This window comes from Euprymna scolopes, chromosome 16 (genome assembly GCF_053919585.1).
Source record: "Euprymna scolopes isolate OS-2025 chromosome 16, ASM5391958v1, whole genome shotgun sequence".
Lineage (NCBI taxonomy): Eukaryota > Metazoa > Mollusca > Cephalopoda > Sepiida > Sepiolidae > Euprymna > Euprymna scolopes.
The window spans coordinates 64,843,576-64,861,903 of record NC_136497.1 but is presented as its reverse complement, the minus strand read 5'-3'; the positions used below and the strand labels follow the sequence as shown (position 1 = coordinate 64,861,903).

The window sequence follows — 18,328 nt, the reverse complement described above, 5'->3', positions numbered from 1 at the left end:
GATAGTACAGACAAGCTAATGCTACGTCATGTGCAGATGGGATTTCCATTCAGTATAAAAAGTCATCTCGATTGACAGAATGGGAGCACAGCAAGGCGAGAGGTCGGCGAGAGGTGATGAAGGAATACAACAGATTCCGATTTTCATAGATGCTATTTATCCAGCCTCTGTACACTTTCAGCTCAACATTTGTCAGCCAATCATCGCTCGCTATTGAATCCATAATATAGATTGCTCCAGAGAAACCGTGTGCGTTCACTTAAGGATACACACATTGAGATCCCAAAATAATAATCCATCAGATAACAGATAGAAATTCTGAGCTCTTGCAAGGCCCACAAAAAAATTAACCTCCATTGTCAAAGTTTAAATATTGTCTTATCGCAGGATCTGTTAATACACAAGTGAAAATATTTAAAATAAAACAAAGCATCTCATATTCTATTGAGGTTTAGAGCATCTTTTATATGGGATAATCACGCTGACACATCGATTCCGGTTAGATCATCAAAGTTATGCAGTGTCGAGCCTGGTCAGTACTAAATGGGTGACCATTTGGGAATAGCAGGTGTAATACCAGGTGTTGTATGTGCTCTCTGCTTATCTTGATATTGTTTCTAATCAATCTGGACTTCTCTGTGCCACTAGAATCGGGCAATACATACTTAGGAGAAATGAGGTTAAGTATTGTGCAACCCTTGCTTCACAATTACATGTGCAGACATTCTTACAAGCAGGATTCATCGTCTCTCAAGACAGAACAGAGGCCATTATCATATGGCAAAACTAACTAGAGGGCTTACTCTGATGTCTTGCAAGTTTGGTTAGGAATAGCTGTAGGTCAAGGGTGAGGTATCCCACGACAGAAACTGCCCAGTAGATGATAGCAAATGGTGGAGTTTTCTTTGGAGGGGTTCTGGCAATAGATAGTACAACTCATTGCTCAGAGTACAATTTGCAACAGATAAATCCATTGCAGACCATGTTGTTTAGAATAAAAAAAACAAAACAACAATGATAATAGCATAACCAATTAGTAAAAAAAAGCACATATGGCGTGATTTTTAGATTATAAAATCATATTGTAATGCAATATATTTTAAGATATCATTTTACAAGTTGTACTCAGCATCAATGATGTTTTCAAAAATTATAATTGAAGAAAGATGATACAGCGGCATTAAAAAAAAACAATTTTATCACGGAGATTAGAATGTTAGTTAATTTGCAAGGTATAAAATGAGCCAATTCAGCTGTCACTATTTGGATAAAAAATCAAGTGGCATTCAAAAACGAAACTTATTTTACAGAGAGTTCTCGGAAGTCATCTTGTGAAAATACTAAAGTAACGATTCTGAATTTTATATAAGACATTCTTGTTTCACTTGAAGCTTTATGTGTAAAAAGAAAAAGAGGAACAAGAAAAAGAGGCAAAGGAAAAAGAAAAAAAATAGAAAGAAAAAAAATGGAAAAAATGAAAATAAGGCAAAGAATAAGAAAATAAGAAACAAAGAAAAGGAAAAAGAAAAAAGGAAAGAAAAAGGGAAAAAGAGAAAATGGAAAGAAAAGGGAAAAGAAAAAGAAAAAGAAAAAAGCAAAAGAAAAAAAGCAAAAGAAAAAGAAAAAGAAAAAATAATGAAAAGGAAAAAAAGGAAAAGAATAAAGAAAAGGAAAATAATAAATAAAAGGAAAAGAAAAGGAAAAAGGGAAAAGAAAAGGAAAAAAGGGAAAAGAAAAGGAAAAAAGGGAAAAGAAAAGGAAAAAGAGAGAAAAGAAAAGGAAAAAAGGGAGAAAAGAAAAGGAAAAAAGGGAAAAAAGAAAAGGGGGGAAAAAAGAAACGAAATAGAAAAGAAAAAAAAAAATAAACAAAAAAAAAGAATATGATGACTTACCTCCAGAACTGTGGTGACTATTTTTTCAACATTGGAAAAATAAGTCTGCCACAAGAACTGTGTCTGCTGCTGCAGGCTAAGAATTTGTTCCTCGGGAATTGAGCGAACAATGGATGGAACCTGAAAATAGACCAAAGAGAAAGAAATTAATAATAAAAATAGAATCATTGAATTTTGATCAATTTCAAAAGGACCATTTCGCTCAACATTATTTTCAACAGAACTACTAATTTAACATTTGTTCTTTTAAATGAACATTTAAAAAAAAATTATTGATTCCAAATATTCCGTTTGTAAAGAATAAAGATACCAAGCTATAACTGACTGAGCAGATCGTGATATACAGAAATGAGATTGCGAAATAATGAAAACAATTGGTCAGAAACAAAGCTAGTATATAGATGGCTGGATGGAAAAGGTTTGTTTTCTTTTATTATAACATGTAGACCTTTAAGTATTCAGATTAATATTCATTGTAATATTCATGTTTTGGCCGATGTAACCTTCCACCTTCTTTAAGCACATCTTTTTGAACTTAACGTTCTAGTAGGTATTATTTAGATTCATGTTCTCATGTGGATGTCATTATTACAAAGTTTTTTGCCCGATGTAACCTGTAACTTACTTTGTGTCGAACTCTGAAATTGGTATGATAGGGTCTATGATGCAATGGATAAAAGTGTTAAATAATAACCGGTTGTAAGTGGCAGTATTTGGGGGGGGAGGGTGAAAATCCAATTCTTAGTACGGTTAATACTAAGAATTACTTAAGACTTCTACTTAGACATAACTAGGGCTAGGACAGCAGCATATTCTTGTCATTGTTTTGACTCTCGAGTATATATCCGACAGTTTATTAACTGAGAACCACATCACTCTATATAAAAGCATATAAAATATCAATGGATACACACTCGAGAGTCAAAAGAATGAAAAGAATATGCTGCTGTCCCAGCCCTAGTTATAACTAATGGAATGAATGACAGCAAGTTTCCATCGTAGAGTTCAATTCAAATTCCATAGATTTCCAAGTTCAATGGGATTCACTTGAAAACGGTCATAGGTTACATCGGTCAAAATGGTGTGAGAATAACATCCAAGATGAGAACAGTGGTCCAGATAATCAAAATAATCAATCCGTATTCAGAAATTATAGAACACTAGCCAGGGTGCCCAGCTTTGCCTGGATGTTTGGAGGTGAGTGTTGAGAAAAAAAAAGAAAAAAGTGGTAGTAGGCTGGCAGGCTTGAACCAGTTACGCAGGGAGAGGGGGGAGGGGGGGGGGAGAAGAATGTGACCCCCCCCAAAAAAAAACGTGACATCTTTGCCATTGCGTCCATCACCAAACTGGAAGTGGCGAAGGTTTAAATTAAGGCTAGTCAATCGAAAAGAGGGGATAACTTTAAAAAAAATATCGGCAAAAAAAGCAACCTCCCCTCCTTGTAGAAAAGTGCCCAGTTGAGGATGAAGGAATTAATGTTTTTAGCCAATTTCTGGATATTTGTCATCCGAACGGTCAAGCTTCAAAATGATACTGATCTCATGAAAATCTGTCGTCTCTGTCAAAAGTTTTAGACAAACATACATTTAAACAGATAGGTGAGATTTATATTATAGATAACTTCTATTAGAATTTTGGATCTCCCAAAATTCATGTTAAAATTGCGCACATTGATTCATGGCGTAATGGTTAAAAATGCTTGTTAACAATCAGTTCTAACTGATAGCTTCTATTTTCTCAAAAAGAAGCTCAAGGTGACTAGATACAATGTTGATAAAAAAAAAAGCAGTGAAGGAAAGGTGTTATTTCAGTGTTTTCTTTCTTTTAGACGAGTTACCTTACCAAGGCTTGAGAGTATGGTCTACTCTACTAGTTAACCGATGGCTGGGCATTTGTGTTCTATCCTGTGCTAAAAGGATAAAGTTAAAAGACAACGAAAAATTTTTTCATCCACCTCATCCTCTGGCCTTCTTCAGGTTGTTAACCGTGATGGGACAGGAATGCTGAGTCTTGTAACTGTATTGCCAGTAATTATTTCCTTCTATAGTTGTTGTCTCACCACGTTTTGGCCAACTAATTCTCCGGCCTGCTTTGGGTAGGATTAAAGCCATTATCTTCAGACAATGCTCACCGAAAATGGTAAAACACCAACTATGAAGATGAAGATAACCGTCAGCAAATAAAATACACGAATTACTTATTTCTAAAGGATTCCAATAAATAAAAAATAATATATAACAAAAAACTCATCTAACAGTTGGTTGTTTTCATTTTGTATTTTATTGTTGTTCTATGTAGATCTTCATAACTTGACATATTTTTTATCCTCAAGGTGGGTTGATTCGATTATGGACACAAAGTAAAAATAAAAGAAAGGAGAAAAAAAAAAAAAAACAGAAAATCATTTTTCCACCAAAAATATGCCATTGACAGCGATATCTTGAAGATCTTATGCTTATTGTAATCTTTTTTCAACAAGAATATCTATTCTCGGTCCAATATCGATAGGCTCTTGTTTTTATATCTACAAGTCGTGTATTTAGAAAGAAAGAAAAACGTTATGACATCAACATCATCCAGTCTTCTTTAAATCTATGAAAACCAGAATTATTAAAAGATACACACAATTTTGTTCACTCTGAAAAACCCAGTCATGTTTCATAGATGCATGGTGCCATGGATCAAAGTGCTGTTCTAAATTACAGTTTTCTGGAGATTGAAGGTTTTGTTAAGTGTTGAGACATTATGTTGAACAAAGATGGTTGTAGTAAAGCAAATCGGCAAAGCAGTCACGATCTCGAGTGTTGAGTAATTCTTAATAACAAAGATGGCGGCGAAGAATCAATGCAGTCACAATCTCGAATGTTGAGTAATTCTTAATAGCATAGATGGTGGCGAAGAAGCAATGCAATCACGATCTCGAGTGTTGAGTAATTCTTAATAACAAAGATGGCGGCGAAGAATCAATGCAGTCACAATCTCGAATGTTGAGTAATTCTTAATAGCATAGATGGTGGCGAAGAATCAATGCAATCACGATCTTGAGTGTTGAGTAATTCTTAATAACAAAGATGGCGGCAAAGAATCAATGCAGTCACAACCTCAAATGTTGAGTAATTCTTAATAGCATAGATGGCGGCGAAGAAGCAATGCAATCACGATCTCGAGTGTTGAGTAATTCTTAACGTAGATGGCAACAAAGAATCACTGTAGTCACGATCTCGAATGTAGAGCAATTTTTAACAAAAGATGGTGGAAAAGAATCAATGCAATCACGATCTCGAGTGTTGAGTAATTCCTGATAACAAAGATGGCGGCGAAGAATCAATGCAGTCACGATTCAGTTGTTTCAAGACGGAGGTTGACAGCGAATTGACTTGAATCCAAAATTCGATATTTTTTACAATAGCGTTGGAGGCTTCTCATTGGTTGATTGTCCTAATCATAGTTATAAACATGATCGTCGAAATCATTGGGGTCATACCCTCATTAATCAAAAACATTTTAACAGGTTCAATACTTAGTACAGACGATAAGATAATTAGGAATTATCTAAGACTCCTATGCGGTTATGGATGACAAAACAAGAAACGAACTATGTGGATTTAAGAATGAGTTCTGAAGATTCTTACAGATTTATCGAAACAGGTTGAAGGTTACAGTGACTAAAACGTTGTGAGAATAACATCCAAGATGACAACAGGAGAATAGAATAATTAAAATAGGGAAAAAAGCAGTTTGTTGGTAGAATTTCTGTGGGCAGATTTTCAGAGTCCAAAATGATCATAGTTTTCTCGTGTTCTTCTCTTGATAAAGCTAAAACAGTTCGTATTCTATGAAGGTAAGATATCTTAATTGGTAATATGAGTGGTGTCAATGGTATTCACGATTCTTTAAGCATGTTGGACCTCTTTACCCGAGTGCAGCATTCACTTTGGGAGAGAAAGAAGAAGTTTGTAGGAAATATTAAATTCACAAGTGGTTCCTAATCGCATGTATATCCTGACGAGATGATGACATTAGGGTTCACAGTTTTTGTAGAGAGGTGTTGTTCTCCTCTTATATAAAGTGCCTTGTATTCCCAAATGGTCACTCATCTGGTACTGACCAGACTCAGAATCGCTTAACTTTATTAATCTAAAGAGAATCAGTGCTTCAATGTGATTATTCTGGCATTATTATTACCTATGATTCTCAATACATTCCTGTTTTAGTCTAGTAAACCTCCATTTTGATGTTTGACAAATCCTATTTTTATAATCAACTACTAGTGAGGCCTGTGGAAATTCCACAGAGGACTCATTCATACGTAATATATTGTTGGCATTCTGTAGATGTTCAGTGTAAATGGAGACGCTCTTATATTATTGTAGATTTTTTGTTAAAACTGCAAAAGTATTTATCTAAGCTGCATGAATGCCCAGCAAAGCCCGGTCATAAAGTATGCTTAAATATGATATTTTAATTCTTGCACATTTATATATATTATTAAAGAGTTAATGTTCTATCGATTTTTATATATTATAAAGCTGCAATTTCAAAAATAAAAAAAATATATCCATATGATTTGGGTACATTAACTTGAATCGAAATAAAAACTTATGAAAAAAATATATGTATATACATATAACTTGAGTTTCAACCATAATTAAAACCGAAACCAAAATTTATGAAGAATTCTTAATAAAATTATTTATATATATAAAAAAAAAAAAATTATGACAAGAAATGGAAATATAACAACCGACCCGGACGTAAGCATGAAACAGAAAATAACACATGTATTAATATATAGATTATTTGGAATTGTGCCAAGAATAAAATAGTTTATACATTGTAGGTATAAACCTAATTTATTTCATGTTTATAAGGAATAAATTGATTTTTTAAATAAATTTCATAGAAAATAAATGCTAAAATAAGTCATAAATAATAAATGTCATAAAAGACATTTTTTTTAATACTATCTTAATACTATTTTATTGAATGCTTAATAACTACTAGGTATTTTAAATGTTAGAAAAAGAAGTGTAATTATTTATTGCAATAAATACATTTAAATCAAAAAGATTTTTCATGAACCCCTAAAATACTATTAAAGACTGATTATTTCATATTCTGATTGCATGCATCTAAAACTAAAATATTATATGAATTCCCGGGTATTATAATGACCCTAGTTAAGAACCATGGTTTTATACGACTCCTTTTTCTTATAAAACTCAACCTCAAACAACTTAGATTTTGGTGTTTATTTTTACTTTTCAAAGTTTGGCTTAGTCTTGCTTTTGCCATATTTGTGATATAACTGAGGGTAAAGTTATAAAATATCGGAAAGTTATATTTATATACATGAGTGATAAGAACTGACTAATCAGATAAAACAACGCTTTGTTATTGACCAATAAGAAACCGGAATCACTCCATAAAATACATACTGAATCTCTTAGAATTCCTGCACATAAACTTTTCATCTTTACGCAAGAAGGAACTCTGCTCTTCGTTGTCTGCAAACTTTTACAATTCAAAGTTTCTCTGGATTGATACTGCCATTTTGTTTAGAGCAACATTTCTCTTATGAAACTAAAAAGGCTTACAACTCAAAAGTTGCAATGACACATTGCATTCTATAACATAGGTGATAAATTTTAATCATTGTTTTGAAAGCAGACATTGTTGTGCAAATGGCTTCTACTTCAAAGACATTTGTCCTTCCATAGGCAACTCATATTAGACAAATAAATCGGTTCTAGAAAAACGTATCGAGAAAGAAACAAAACAGAAACAGAAAGCAAAACAAATAACAAAGAAATAAAAAACAAAAGAAAAATATATAAAAAGAGAAAAATTTAAGTAAAAGCAAAAGAAAGGTAGAAAAATAAAGAATTATATAAAGATAAAGAAAAAAAATAGAAATAGAAATACAAACAAAGATTATACAAAAAGAAAGAAAAAAGAAAATAAAAGAAAATGGAAAAAGGAAAATAGAAAACGAGTAAAAGAAATAAGGAAAAGGATATAAGAAATGAATGAAAATAAAAGAAAAATAAGGGCAGAAACAAATAAAGGAGAAAAGAAAAAGAAAATAGAAAAGAAAGGGAGAGAAACAAGTACAATGGATTTTTCTCCTTTTAATGCATAAGCTAATGTACTTGTTGCATTTTCAATGAATGATGAACACAACAGCAGAGGAATAAGGTTGCTTGAACAGAAAATGGTTCAACAAAAACAAAACAAGCCTCCAAAAATTATCTCGGAAACAAAAAGGGTGACTTTATAAACAGGAATGAAAAAAATAAATGTGCAAAAAACATAAAAAATAAATTAATATGTTTATATTTCACAGCAGGTTCATCCTGTTATTTCAGTCGGCGGCAGCAATCTGAGTCTGGAAGCATTTCAAGAATTACAGAGCAATACCCAACCCACCAATCACCACCAAGAGAATGGGAAAATCGAGGGAAATGAATCAACCTGTATTCAAGTCAATTATTTCGGCTTTTGTTTCTTTTTCTTACTGTTGTTGCTCATGCTGCTTTTTACCTAAAAAAAACAACCCCCGCTTAGCAACGGCCATTTTGTAATTGGCAGACATTAAATAATGCACACTTTGCAGGACTTTATCATTATTGCTATCATTATTATTAATATTCAACTGCTGTGACTGCAAAATGACTTGTTATTTATGCATTTTTATTTTTTTTATATCCTTATACTGGCAAAGCAAACATTATCAGATTAAGTAGAACTACAAGATGGGTGTTAAACCACATCTTGTAAATTTATTGCAACAATCAAAACAGAAGAAAAAAAGAGTTATGAAAAAAAAAAAAAAAATAAGAGCTCTAACGCCAAAACAATTCTGCTGAACTTTAAAACCTGGAAATAAAGTTTCACCAAAATTATTTTCCATGTAATTGTTTAAAAATGCAAATCGAGTAAAGTAATCAATAGACATCCCTCCCATCAATTTCTAATCGGTAAATCCATTACATCAGCTACAAAGGCTGCTGCAAAGAAGAATTACTTACACCTGACAGTATCCTGTATCTCTACAAAGCCACCATTCCATTATATATGGACTCTCCAATCTACTAGTCCTGCATTATCAAGCAAGCTCCAACCGCTGTCTCATCACTGCAATATGGCATTCCTATGTCTGTCTTACAAATATTTTAATGAAATGTGCTCTAATGAACTCATTGCGCCATACCCCCATCATCAATGTACATGACCCAACAAACGTTGCAACAAAATACAATCCCTTCACTATAGAGGTTCCTAGATGCTGAAAACCTCCTACTGTAATAGCTTCTTTCCTTGTACTGCTAGACTTTGGAATTTTCTCTCTGCTTCCTTGGCAGTAATGACATGCAGAAGTTTAAATATAATGTAAACCGACATCTCACTCATCTTACATAGTCCCCCTGCAAAAATGGTTACAAATAGTAATGACAATATGCATTGCTTGGGGAGAACAAGAGGGGGAAAAAATATCCCAACTAATTACATTATTAATCAAACCTTTTTTTTTTTTTTTTTTTTTTTTACTTCAGTCGAAGTTCTCAGAAATCAAGGGGCCCACAACCTGGGGCTAACACTTGAACGCTATATGAGATACATAGATGTTCTAAAGTTCTTTATCTCTCAAACACTATATATATATATTATTCCTTAACTGGAATTCATTTTTGAGATGAGCATTATATATTAATTTATTTTTATTTCGGACTATTATTCTCATCTCTCAAACACTGACTAAGTAAAGAAATTGAGAACAATTTTCCTCTCCCCAATTAACCATTTTCATACGTATAACTTTCGTTTTGGTCTTTTGGTCTTACTGGATTCCAGGAAAAGAATTTATCTAGTCTGGTGGAGTATCGAGCTTGAGGTAACATCACTCCTCATAAAAGCTAATGTGTGTTAGCCATTGTGAAGAAATCTTATTTAGGTAGCGAATACTATGTGATTTTGAATATTTGGTCAGGGTTTACTTTTAGGGAAAAGTATCCTAATGCCAGGTTTTCCTGACAAATCTCTGTACAGAGAAACCTTAGACACTCGAGAATAGTGTCTAGTATTCTAGGGTGTGGCATTACGGGTGTGATTTTAAAATGATTCTAACTCATACAATTTTCATTTTTTTTTTATTACCACCTACAAACACCGATTATTATTGATGTTTTTTGTTTGTTTGTTTGTTTTTATTTCATTAAATAAGTTATCATCTATCAAGGCTAAAAGCCATTCATAGCAAACACTCGTCTACAAGAACTTCCAACAATTTCCCTTATTTAACTGGGCCTAACACTAAACTTATGAGCAAATTTTCTTTCTTACAACTACTCGTCTATAGAACACAATATTGCTGGACTACTTCCCAGCTGACTGTAAGTCATTTTCAAGTCTAGTGTAAACAAGTTTCTATTAAAATGTCCTCGTAAAACAAACACTACCAAAGTTCCACCATTACCAATCATCATACTGTTGTCTCACCAGCCAATTATGTTTATATAAAGAAAACTTTTTATTAAAATTATGTGTGTATTTATATATCTATATATATCTACATACACTAGCAAAAGATACCCACACTTGACATGGGACTTTGCTGTATGTTTGGGTACCCACTTCGTGGGCACCGTTGCAGTAAGTGGATGTTTTAAGAGCCGCACCAAATATGACCTTAACCTTTGACCAAGAAAAGTACTGTGCACCATCCCTAAGTAAGAGACCATAATTATGCCAGGTTTGGCCATGACCATTCCAGTGGTGTGGACTGTAGGAGAGTCATACATGCAGACACACATGAACACTACTACTTCATATATATATATATATATATATATATATATATATATATATATATAATGATCAGTTTTACTTTATATATATACTAGAAGATTTACTCGACGTAACGTTAAATTCTTTTAGAAAAATGAAGTAAAAAAAGAGGAAAAAAAAACTGCAACATGTAAATGTCAATATTGGTTTTTCTAAACAGTTTATTTCTATTAAGTAAAAAAAAAAAAATACTCGAGCTGAAATCAAAATCAAAACCTAAAGACAGTGAGTTAAGTACGATAACCCTTAGACCAACTTGACACGTTCTTAAAAAAAGCTTACTTATTCTTAATATAATATGTACGGTTTGCGTAATTGTGAAACAGTTATATATAAGAAAAAAAAAAACATAGAAATACGATAACTCCCCCACGTACCAATTTTTCAATTTTGACCTCTTAGTGCAGCCCTTTTTTTTATGGATAAACGGATTAAAACGTTTTTCACATATCTGAATATCATATATACGAAATGTCAAGTTTGTAGATAAAAAATTCGTTGAGTATATATATATATATATATATATATATATATATATATATATACAAAGCAAAACTGATCATCCTGCCTGCCTGCTTGTCATTGTACACATTTCATCCATACATGGATGATTTAGATGGGGTGATATAAGAATTCAAATGATATAAATAAAAGGCAAATTATAACAGGCATAGTGAAAGGAAAAGATGGAGGAAGGGGGGGGGGAGAGGAAAGAAGATAGACAGAGAAAGAGGGAGGGGGAAACGGATGTAAAATTTCAAATCATATTTTAAAAGAAATTAAATACACCTTAGTTTTAACTAATTTCTGATACAACAGATATAAATTCAATGCGACCTATAAATAAAATCCTGCATTTAAAACTTCTGCGATTCTTAGCGTATGATGAATTGTAGCGGTAAGTACTTAAATTCTAAAGATGAGCAATGCCATTTGCAGAGTTCACCCTGTCAATTGCCCTTGGCATCAGTGAGGTTTGACAGATAATATGATGGCAAAGGTGTTTACATATTTGTCCAATGTGAAATGACAACAGAAATAACAGGTCATCGCCGTCATGAATAAGATTCCATATCTAGTTCTTGCCCACTTCTCACCACACTGCATCTCTGAACTAACGGCAGAATATATTTATATATATATATATATATATATATATATTAGTGGGCTGGCAAGGCTACAGCGGAGACAACCGAAGCAGCAAAACTAAAGCTGGCCTGCAGGACACTATTTATACAAATGTAGGCAAATTTGGGCATATTTTATTAGTTTGAAAATATAGGTTCTTTTTTTTACCTATTGTCATAAAATTTTAACCATAGAATAGTATTATAATTTTCAAAAAGCCTGCAAATTTTCATGCATTTTCATCCCATAAAACCAAAGATATGAGCATTTCAATATTCACTTTGCCTACCAGTATAGATATATCCATATATAGATATACCACTTTTTTGGACAATTTTATAAGTTCGAAATCTGAGTGACTATTGATCAGAATTTAACAAATAAATACTCAAGGCTCGTTGGAAAAGCAATGACCTGAATTGTGTAGTGTGTTATGTGACATTTTCCCTTAAGGTCACACATTAAGGGGATCATCCATCATCCAGAGCCTATATCTGGCACTTTTTTACAGCCATAAAATGTTTTAATCATAGTCATCTGTTTTCTTAGTTTTGCATATGAATTACAAAATATCTGATATTTCCCCAAAACCTCTGGCCTTAATGGAGGGGAGACCAAAACATGCTATGGTTTCCAATGATCTGAAATAACAGCAAGGGGAGACTTGATTCCAAATGCTTCTCATTTGTTATATCTCCCCTCTTTGATTTTTATACATAAAGTAAATTTCACGGTGTGTAAGGATTATTTGATATTGGAGATATTCATAATTGTACCCTATTTCCAAAAGAGAGGAGATATAAGATATGAGAAATATTTAGAATCAAGTCTCCCTTTGCTGTTATTTCAGATCATTTGAAACCATAGCAGAAAGTTTTAGTCTCCCCTCCATCAAGGCCAAAGGTTTTGGGGAAATATATATACAGTAACACTTCAGGTTACGATGTGGAATACAATGTTTTTCCGGCCCTTGGTTACGGTATTTGCATCCCCTTACGGTGTTATTTATAATGTTATTTGATTATATACATGTGTATTATATACTGTATTGCATTTTGTTACAAATTCTTCATGCCGTATCCCGGGGTTCTACAGTATATAGAGACATATTTATTAAATTATGGTAAACAAAATTACCATGAACATGGATACTACGTTCAGTTTCCATTTTCATTAAATGACTTGCCTCGAATATGACCAGAAGTTTCCTATTGCTTAAAGCCGTCTTTCAAAACTGAAACAATAAATTTATTGTAGCGACTTATGGTAATATTGTTTACCTAAATTGAATAAAAAAAAAGGAGTAATATCAACAACCTCGTTGAAATTCCATGGTTTTAGTTTTGAGGGTTTTTTTTGTGTGTGTATATATATATGTGTGTGTGCGTGTGCGTTATGTATATATCAGAAGGCTGTTAGCAATGTAGAATATAGGACTATTAATGTGAGCGATATATGAATAAAAATAGACAAACGAATGAAGGCCTTATAAAGATTATAAATCTTCGTATATCTATCTATTTTTCAAACTCAATCACATACATAAATCGGTAAATATCGACCGTTTAATAATGGTAAATGATTTTGATTATCTCGCGAATATACTTCTCTTTTGTTTTGTTTTGTTTAACGGCATATCAATCCTGTGCAGGTTTATTTAATGCCGAATCCAGTTATTTTGGGAATAGTATTCGATGTTGTATCCAGTTATTTTAGATGAGATTTTTATTCTTCAATCTCCTTGCATTTTCAATCGTTAGTTCGTAGCTTTTGATTTGGTTGTTTTATAGTAGATTTTGTCATTTTTGTTCTGTCTTGCAGAATATGATTGGGTTTTGCAATGGGAGGGGGAAAAGGGTTAAAGTATTATTAAGTCCTGTATTATGAATGTAGTTATATTGTTGATAGTGTTTTATATTCAAATTGTCCTCATTCTTAAGGAAGGTTTCTTGGAGATAAATAACCAAAGGATTAAATTTCGTTTGCAACAATAAAATTTCACTGTAACTTGCCTTTAATACACGGCAATTCCATTGGATTTTCTTGTAATTCATGAGGATTTTGGTGGGGGGGGGGAGTAACTTCAGTTTCCATGTCCTCTAATTTCGTTTTTGTGGTCTTTCTTTTGATCGACTTTTCTTGGATGTTCTGTTTTAGTTGAGAATTTGTTTTATTGGTAACATTAGTTGATGATTTAATGGGATGATTAATTTTTGATGATATGTTTGGTTTCATTTCATTTGTAAATTTGGGCCAATCGTTTGGTCCCAATTGTAACAATTTGTTTATTAGTATTTCGTATTTGGAATCTTGGTTAGTGATGTTGGATGATATACAACTTGAGGTGACTTGAGAGTACGTCTTTTCCTTCATGTATCCATCAACTATTTTCCTGGCTTCGAGGAAGGGTATTGATTGAGATTGTCGGACTGACTTCCTCATCTTGGTTGTTATTGTCACAACGTTTCGGCCGTTTTGCCCTCCGGCCTTCGTCAGGTGAACGGTTTGTTAGGAGTCTCGAACCCAACCCTTTATTATTACGGGGGTACCGTGTTCGGACTCCAGCTAGGCTTTGGGACATAGTTGCTGATTCTCTGTTTTTTTCAATGTTACTTTTTCACTGCCTTCGTTCAGGATTGAACTCAGCACCTTTGGGTAACTGTAAACTTTGATACAACGTCTAGGACCGCTCGGCCATATGTCACTAGGACAATTCTTAGTTGGTTTTTGTTAATGTTAAACCTATGTTGTTATTCAAGGTTTTCTCTCTCTATCAGAGGTGTCCAAATTGCATTCAGCTCTATGCTTGGTTTGCTCAGTAGGTTGTTATGTCCGAGCATGTGAGCTGTTTCTTTAAGTTTTCTCACTTTCCAGTGGGTCTCTCTGTTTATTATTTTTACTTCATCCCATAGGGGGCGATGATCCCCCCTCTCCATCCAGACATGGTTGGCTATACCCGATTTTTCCGTCTCCCCTTTAGTTACCGCTTTTCGGTGTTCTTCCACCCTTACTTTAAGGGGGCGGCATGTTTCACCCTTGTAAACCTTTCTGCAACTGCATGGGATGGAGTATATGCAGTTTTTGGTCATGTTCTCATCCATGCGGGGCTTCACTCGTACCAGGTGTCGTCTGAGTGTTGACTCGCTTTTGAATACCGTCCTGATGTTGTAGGGGGCACATATTCTCTGAATCTTTTCGGAGATGCCTCGTATGTATGGTAGGCAGACCGTTGGAGGTTTTTGGGTTTCATTCTCCTCTCTTATACTATTAACACCCGTAGTACCCCCGTAATAATAATAAAGGGTTGGGTTCGAGACTCCTAACAAACCGTTCACCTGACGAAGGCCGGAGGGCAAAATGGCCGAAACGTTGTGACAATAACAACCAAGATGAGGAAGTCAGTCCGACAATCTCAATCAATGAAAACAACTCATCTCAAAAATACAGACAATTACTGAGGAAGGGTATGTTTTACTGACACTACTTCCTTTTCTTTCTTCCAGATTCTGCATGCTCTAGCATAAGCAGGATGGTTTTCTCCACAATTTGCACATTTGCAATCAAGATTGCAGACATTGACAGTGTGGTCTAGATCTCTCTGGCCACATCTGCCGCACACTGTTCGTCCCCTACATGCATCCTCATGGTGCCCAAATTTCTGGCATTTAAAGCACCGAAGTGGGTTTGGTATAAAGGGTTCAACTTTTTCAACGTTGAACCCAATTTTGATTTCTTTTGAGATAGTGGGTCTATCGAACTGGATAATGTAAGTGTTTGTAAGTATAGTCTGATTCTCTCTTTTTTATTGTAATTCTTTTAACGTTTATTACTCCTTGGTTTTTAAGTTCTTTTGTTATTTCTTCAGTAGTGCACATTGAGAGGTCTTCCGATTTTACTACACCTTTGGATGTATTCAGATTCAGGTGTGGATAAGTTTTGATATTTATGTTGTGGAAAGTTTTCATTCCTAGGAGAAAAGTGGCATGTTTTTCTCTATCAGTTGCTCAGCCACCAGGATCCTTTTCCGAGTCATTATGGGTCGCCACCCACGGCTAACTTTGAGAGGCTTTTACTCTCTGCAGGGGGACAGTTGGTGTATTCTAATGCCCCCACCGATGGAGTTGGAAAGTAGGGAAGTTTAAAAAAAAGGGGGAAGGGGGCTGTTGTTTTTTGTTTTTGTAGAACATAATTACGTTTTACAAAAGAGAATAGAAAACAAAAACAAAAGTTTAATGTAGGTGCATTTCATCTCAGGAAGCCACTAGACAGCCTGATCTGGTAGCACCAGTCTCTTAAAAAAAAAAAAAAAAAACTAACCAAAAGAATGCCATAAAAATGTGCTGTAAGAAAAGGAATACAAAAGCAAGTCAGCTGCCAACGTCACTTCAACACTCTACATTGCTAACAGCCTTCTTATACCCTTACATATTTGTTTACCAGCAACGCTTCAAACAATCTTTCCCTTATATATATATATGCATATGAGAATGTGTGTGTGTGAGGACAAGTCTCAACCGAGTTTGAATTTTTGATCTACAGACTTGAAATTTGGTATATAGGGTATTCAGACATGTGGAAACTTCTAATCTGGAAAAACGTCTGCTAAGGGGTCAAAAGGGGTATGTGGGAGGGGGGGGTCATTGGATTTTTATCTGTTTGCTGTTTCACGAATGCGTGTGAATCATTCACCTGGCAGATTTGTTATGTTAAGAACAAGTAGGCGTGAAAACACTTTAAAGTTCGTGTCAAGCTGGCCTAATGGTTATACTTTACTCACTGTCTTTAGGTTCTAGCTAGAGTATTTTTATTTTTATTTACAAGAAGTGAACTGTTTAAAAACCTAAGCACCTGTTTCAGTTTCTGTATGAATTAAAATATAATATATATGTGCATTTTACAACTGGGCAATTGCCTGCTAATATGTGTGTGTGTGTGTGTGTGATGAATTCCTGGTTAAAAAGGTCCCATAAAAAATTGTCATAATATTATCCAACATAGAAGTAATTATTATATCAGAAGATGAAGATATAAGCAAAGTTATTTACCTTGAATTATTTTCTTTGATGTTTTACAGCAAAGGAGACGCCTTACAATATACACATGTCAGCATTTTCGAAATTGCAGAGAAAGCTCGCTTGCTTTTTAGAGCATCTAACCCTAACACCTAGCTCATTAAGGTATTAACCGAGATTCCTTATCAAAACATTTTCAAGAAAATAAATGAAATGGTTTTATAGAACCAACTTCAAACATTCTTGGATTAATTCCAAGAATGTTTGATGATCAGATCACCACTGCCATCATCTTGGGTTTAACATCCATTTTGCTGGCATGTTCAACGGCTTTTAGAAATTGACCTCAAAATTAACCTATCTCTGGCCAGGCCTTTATTCATCCCTCTTTCTTTGAAGTCCATCCTTATTTCCTTGCATGTCTTCGTGGCCTTCCTCTGTCAACTAAACCTGCTATCACAGTTGATTTTTTTACTTTTGTTTTTTTTTATTATTTTCATTTTCACTCCAAACAAGGCACAGTGCCACTTTGATATAGGGGGGGGGGAGCTACTATCGGAGATATAAGTTGCAGGGATACTATGTAGGGAGTTGAGCAACAAGATGTCTGTTTACATTACACTTGAACTTCTGCATGTCAGTGCTGTCAGGGAAGCAGAAATCCGGAAGGGAATTCCCAAGTCTAGCAGTTCTGAGGAAGAAACTATTAGAGTAGAAGGCTTTCTTATATATAGGGATCTCTACAGTGTAGGGGTGGGATTTCTGGCATCTGGGGATTTTTAATTTGTAGGGACAGGATTTTGCTGCTTGTCGGGGGGGGTATTTACGTCGAGGGGGTACAAAGGCTTGTAGTTGATCAGAGCACCTACCATTAAAATACTTGTAAAACAGAGGGATGCAACATTTCGTTGATGGGACAAAGGTTGAAGCCTAGCTGACAGTGCGGGATCCATTCGGTTGGTGACTTTACATGGACTCCAGCACTTTCACTTGTTCTTTCTACATAATAATACCATCGAATTGTTTCCTGCACACATTTACCTGTACTTCATAGATCTAATCATTTTTGAGGCCCTCAGAACTAAGCCTTTCTAAGACTGTCTTTAAAACCCACGTTACACATTCCTCATATCATTTCTACCCGTGCAGCACATGTTCTCAATGCTCACTGGTCAGGCTTCACTTCCATACGTTATTGCACTATATGATTGTTAATGCTCTGCTAGTTAGTAATGACAGACGTTCACTGCACTTACTCCATCTACTCCTACCTCTTACAGTCACACTAGCACCTGCTCCACGCTGTGTACCAATGGTATCAGTAAGATAACAAAACTTCTGAATAACTTCAATAGCTTCGCTATCCGGATATACGTTCTTTACATTTGAGCAAACAAACTGGTTATCATTGATAAAAAATAAAGAGGGTAACAGAAGATAATAAAAATA

General features: G+C 34.3%; 1 protein-coding gene across 1 annotated transcript in view; it reads right to left on the bottom strand.

Annotated features, from left to right (window-relative positions):
• The window catches only part of LOC145296001 (exostosin-1-like), a 598,928-nt gene that overhangs the window by 119,695 nt on the left and 460,905 nt on the right, over window positions 1-18,328 (bottom strand). Inside the window, exon 4 of the mRNA XM_080142012.1 lies at window positions 1,893-2,012. Coding sequence (XP_079998138.1) covers window positions 1,893-2,012 — 120 coding nt within the window. The remainder of the gene's footprint in view (window positions 1-1,892; window positions 2,013-18,328) is intronic.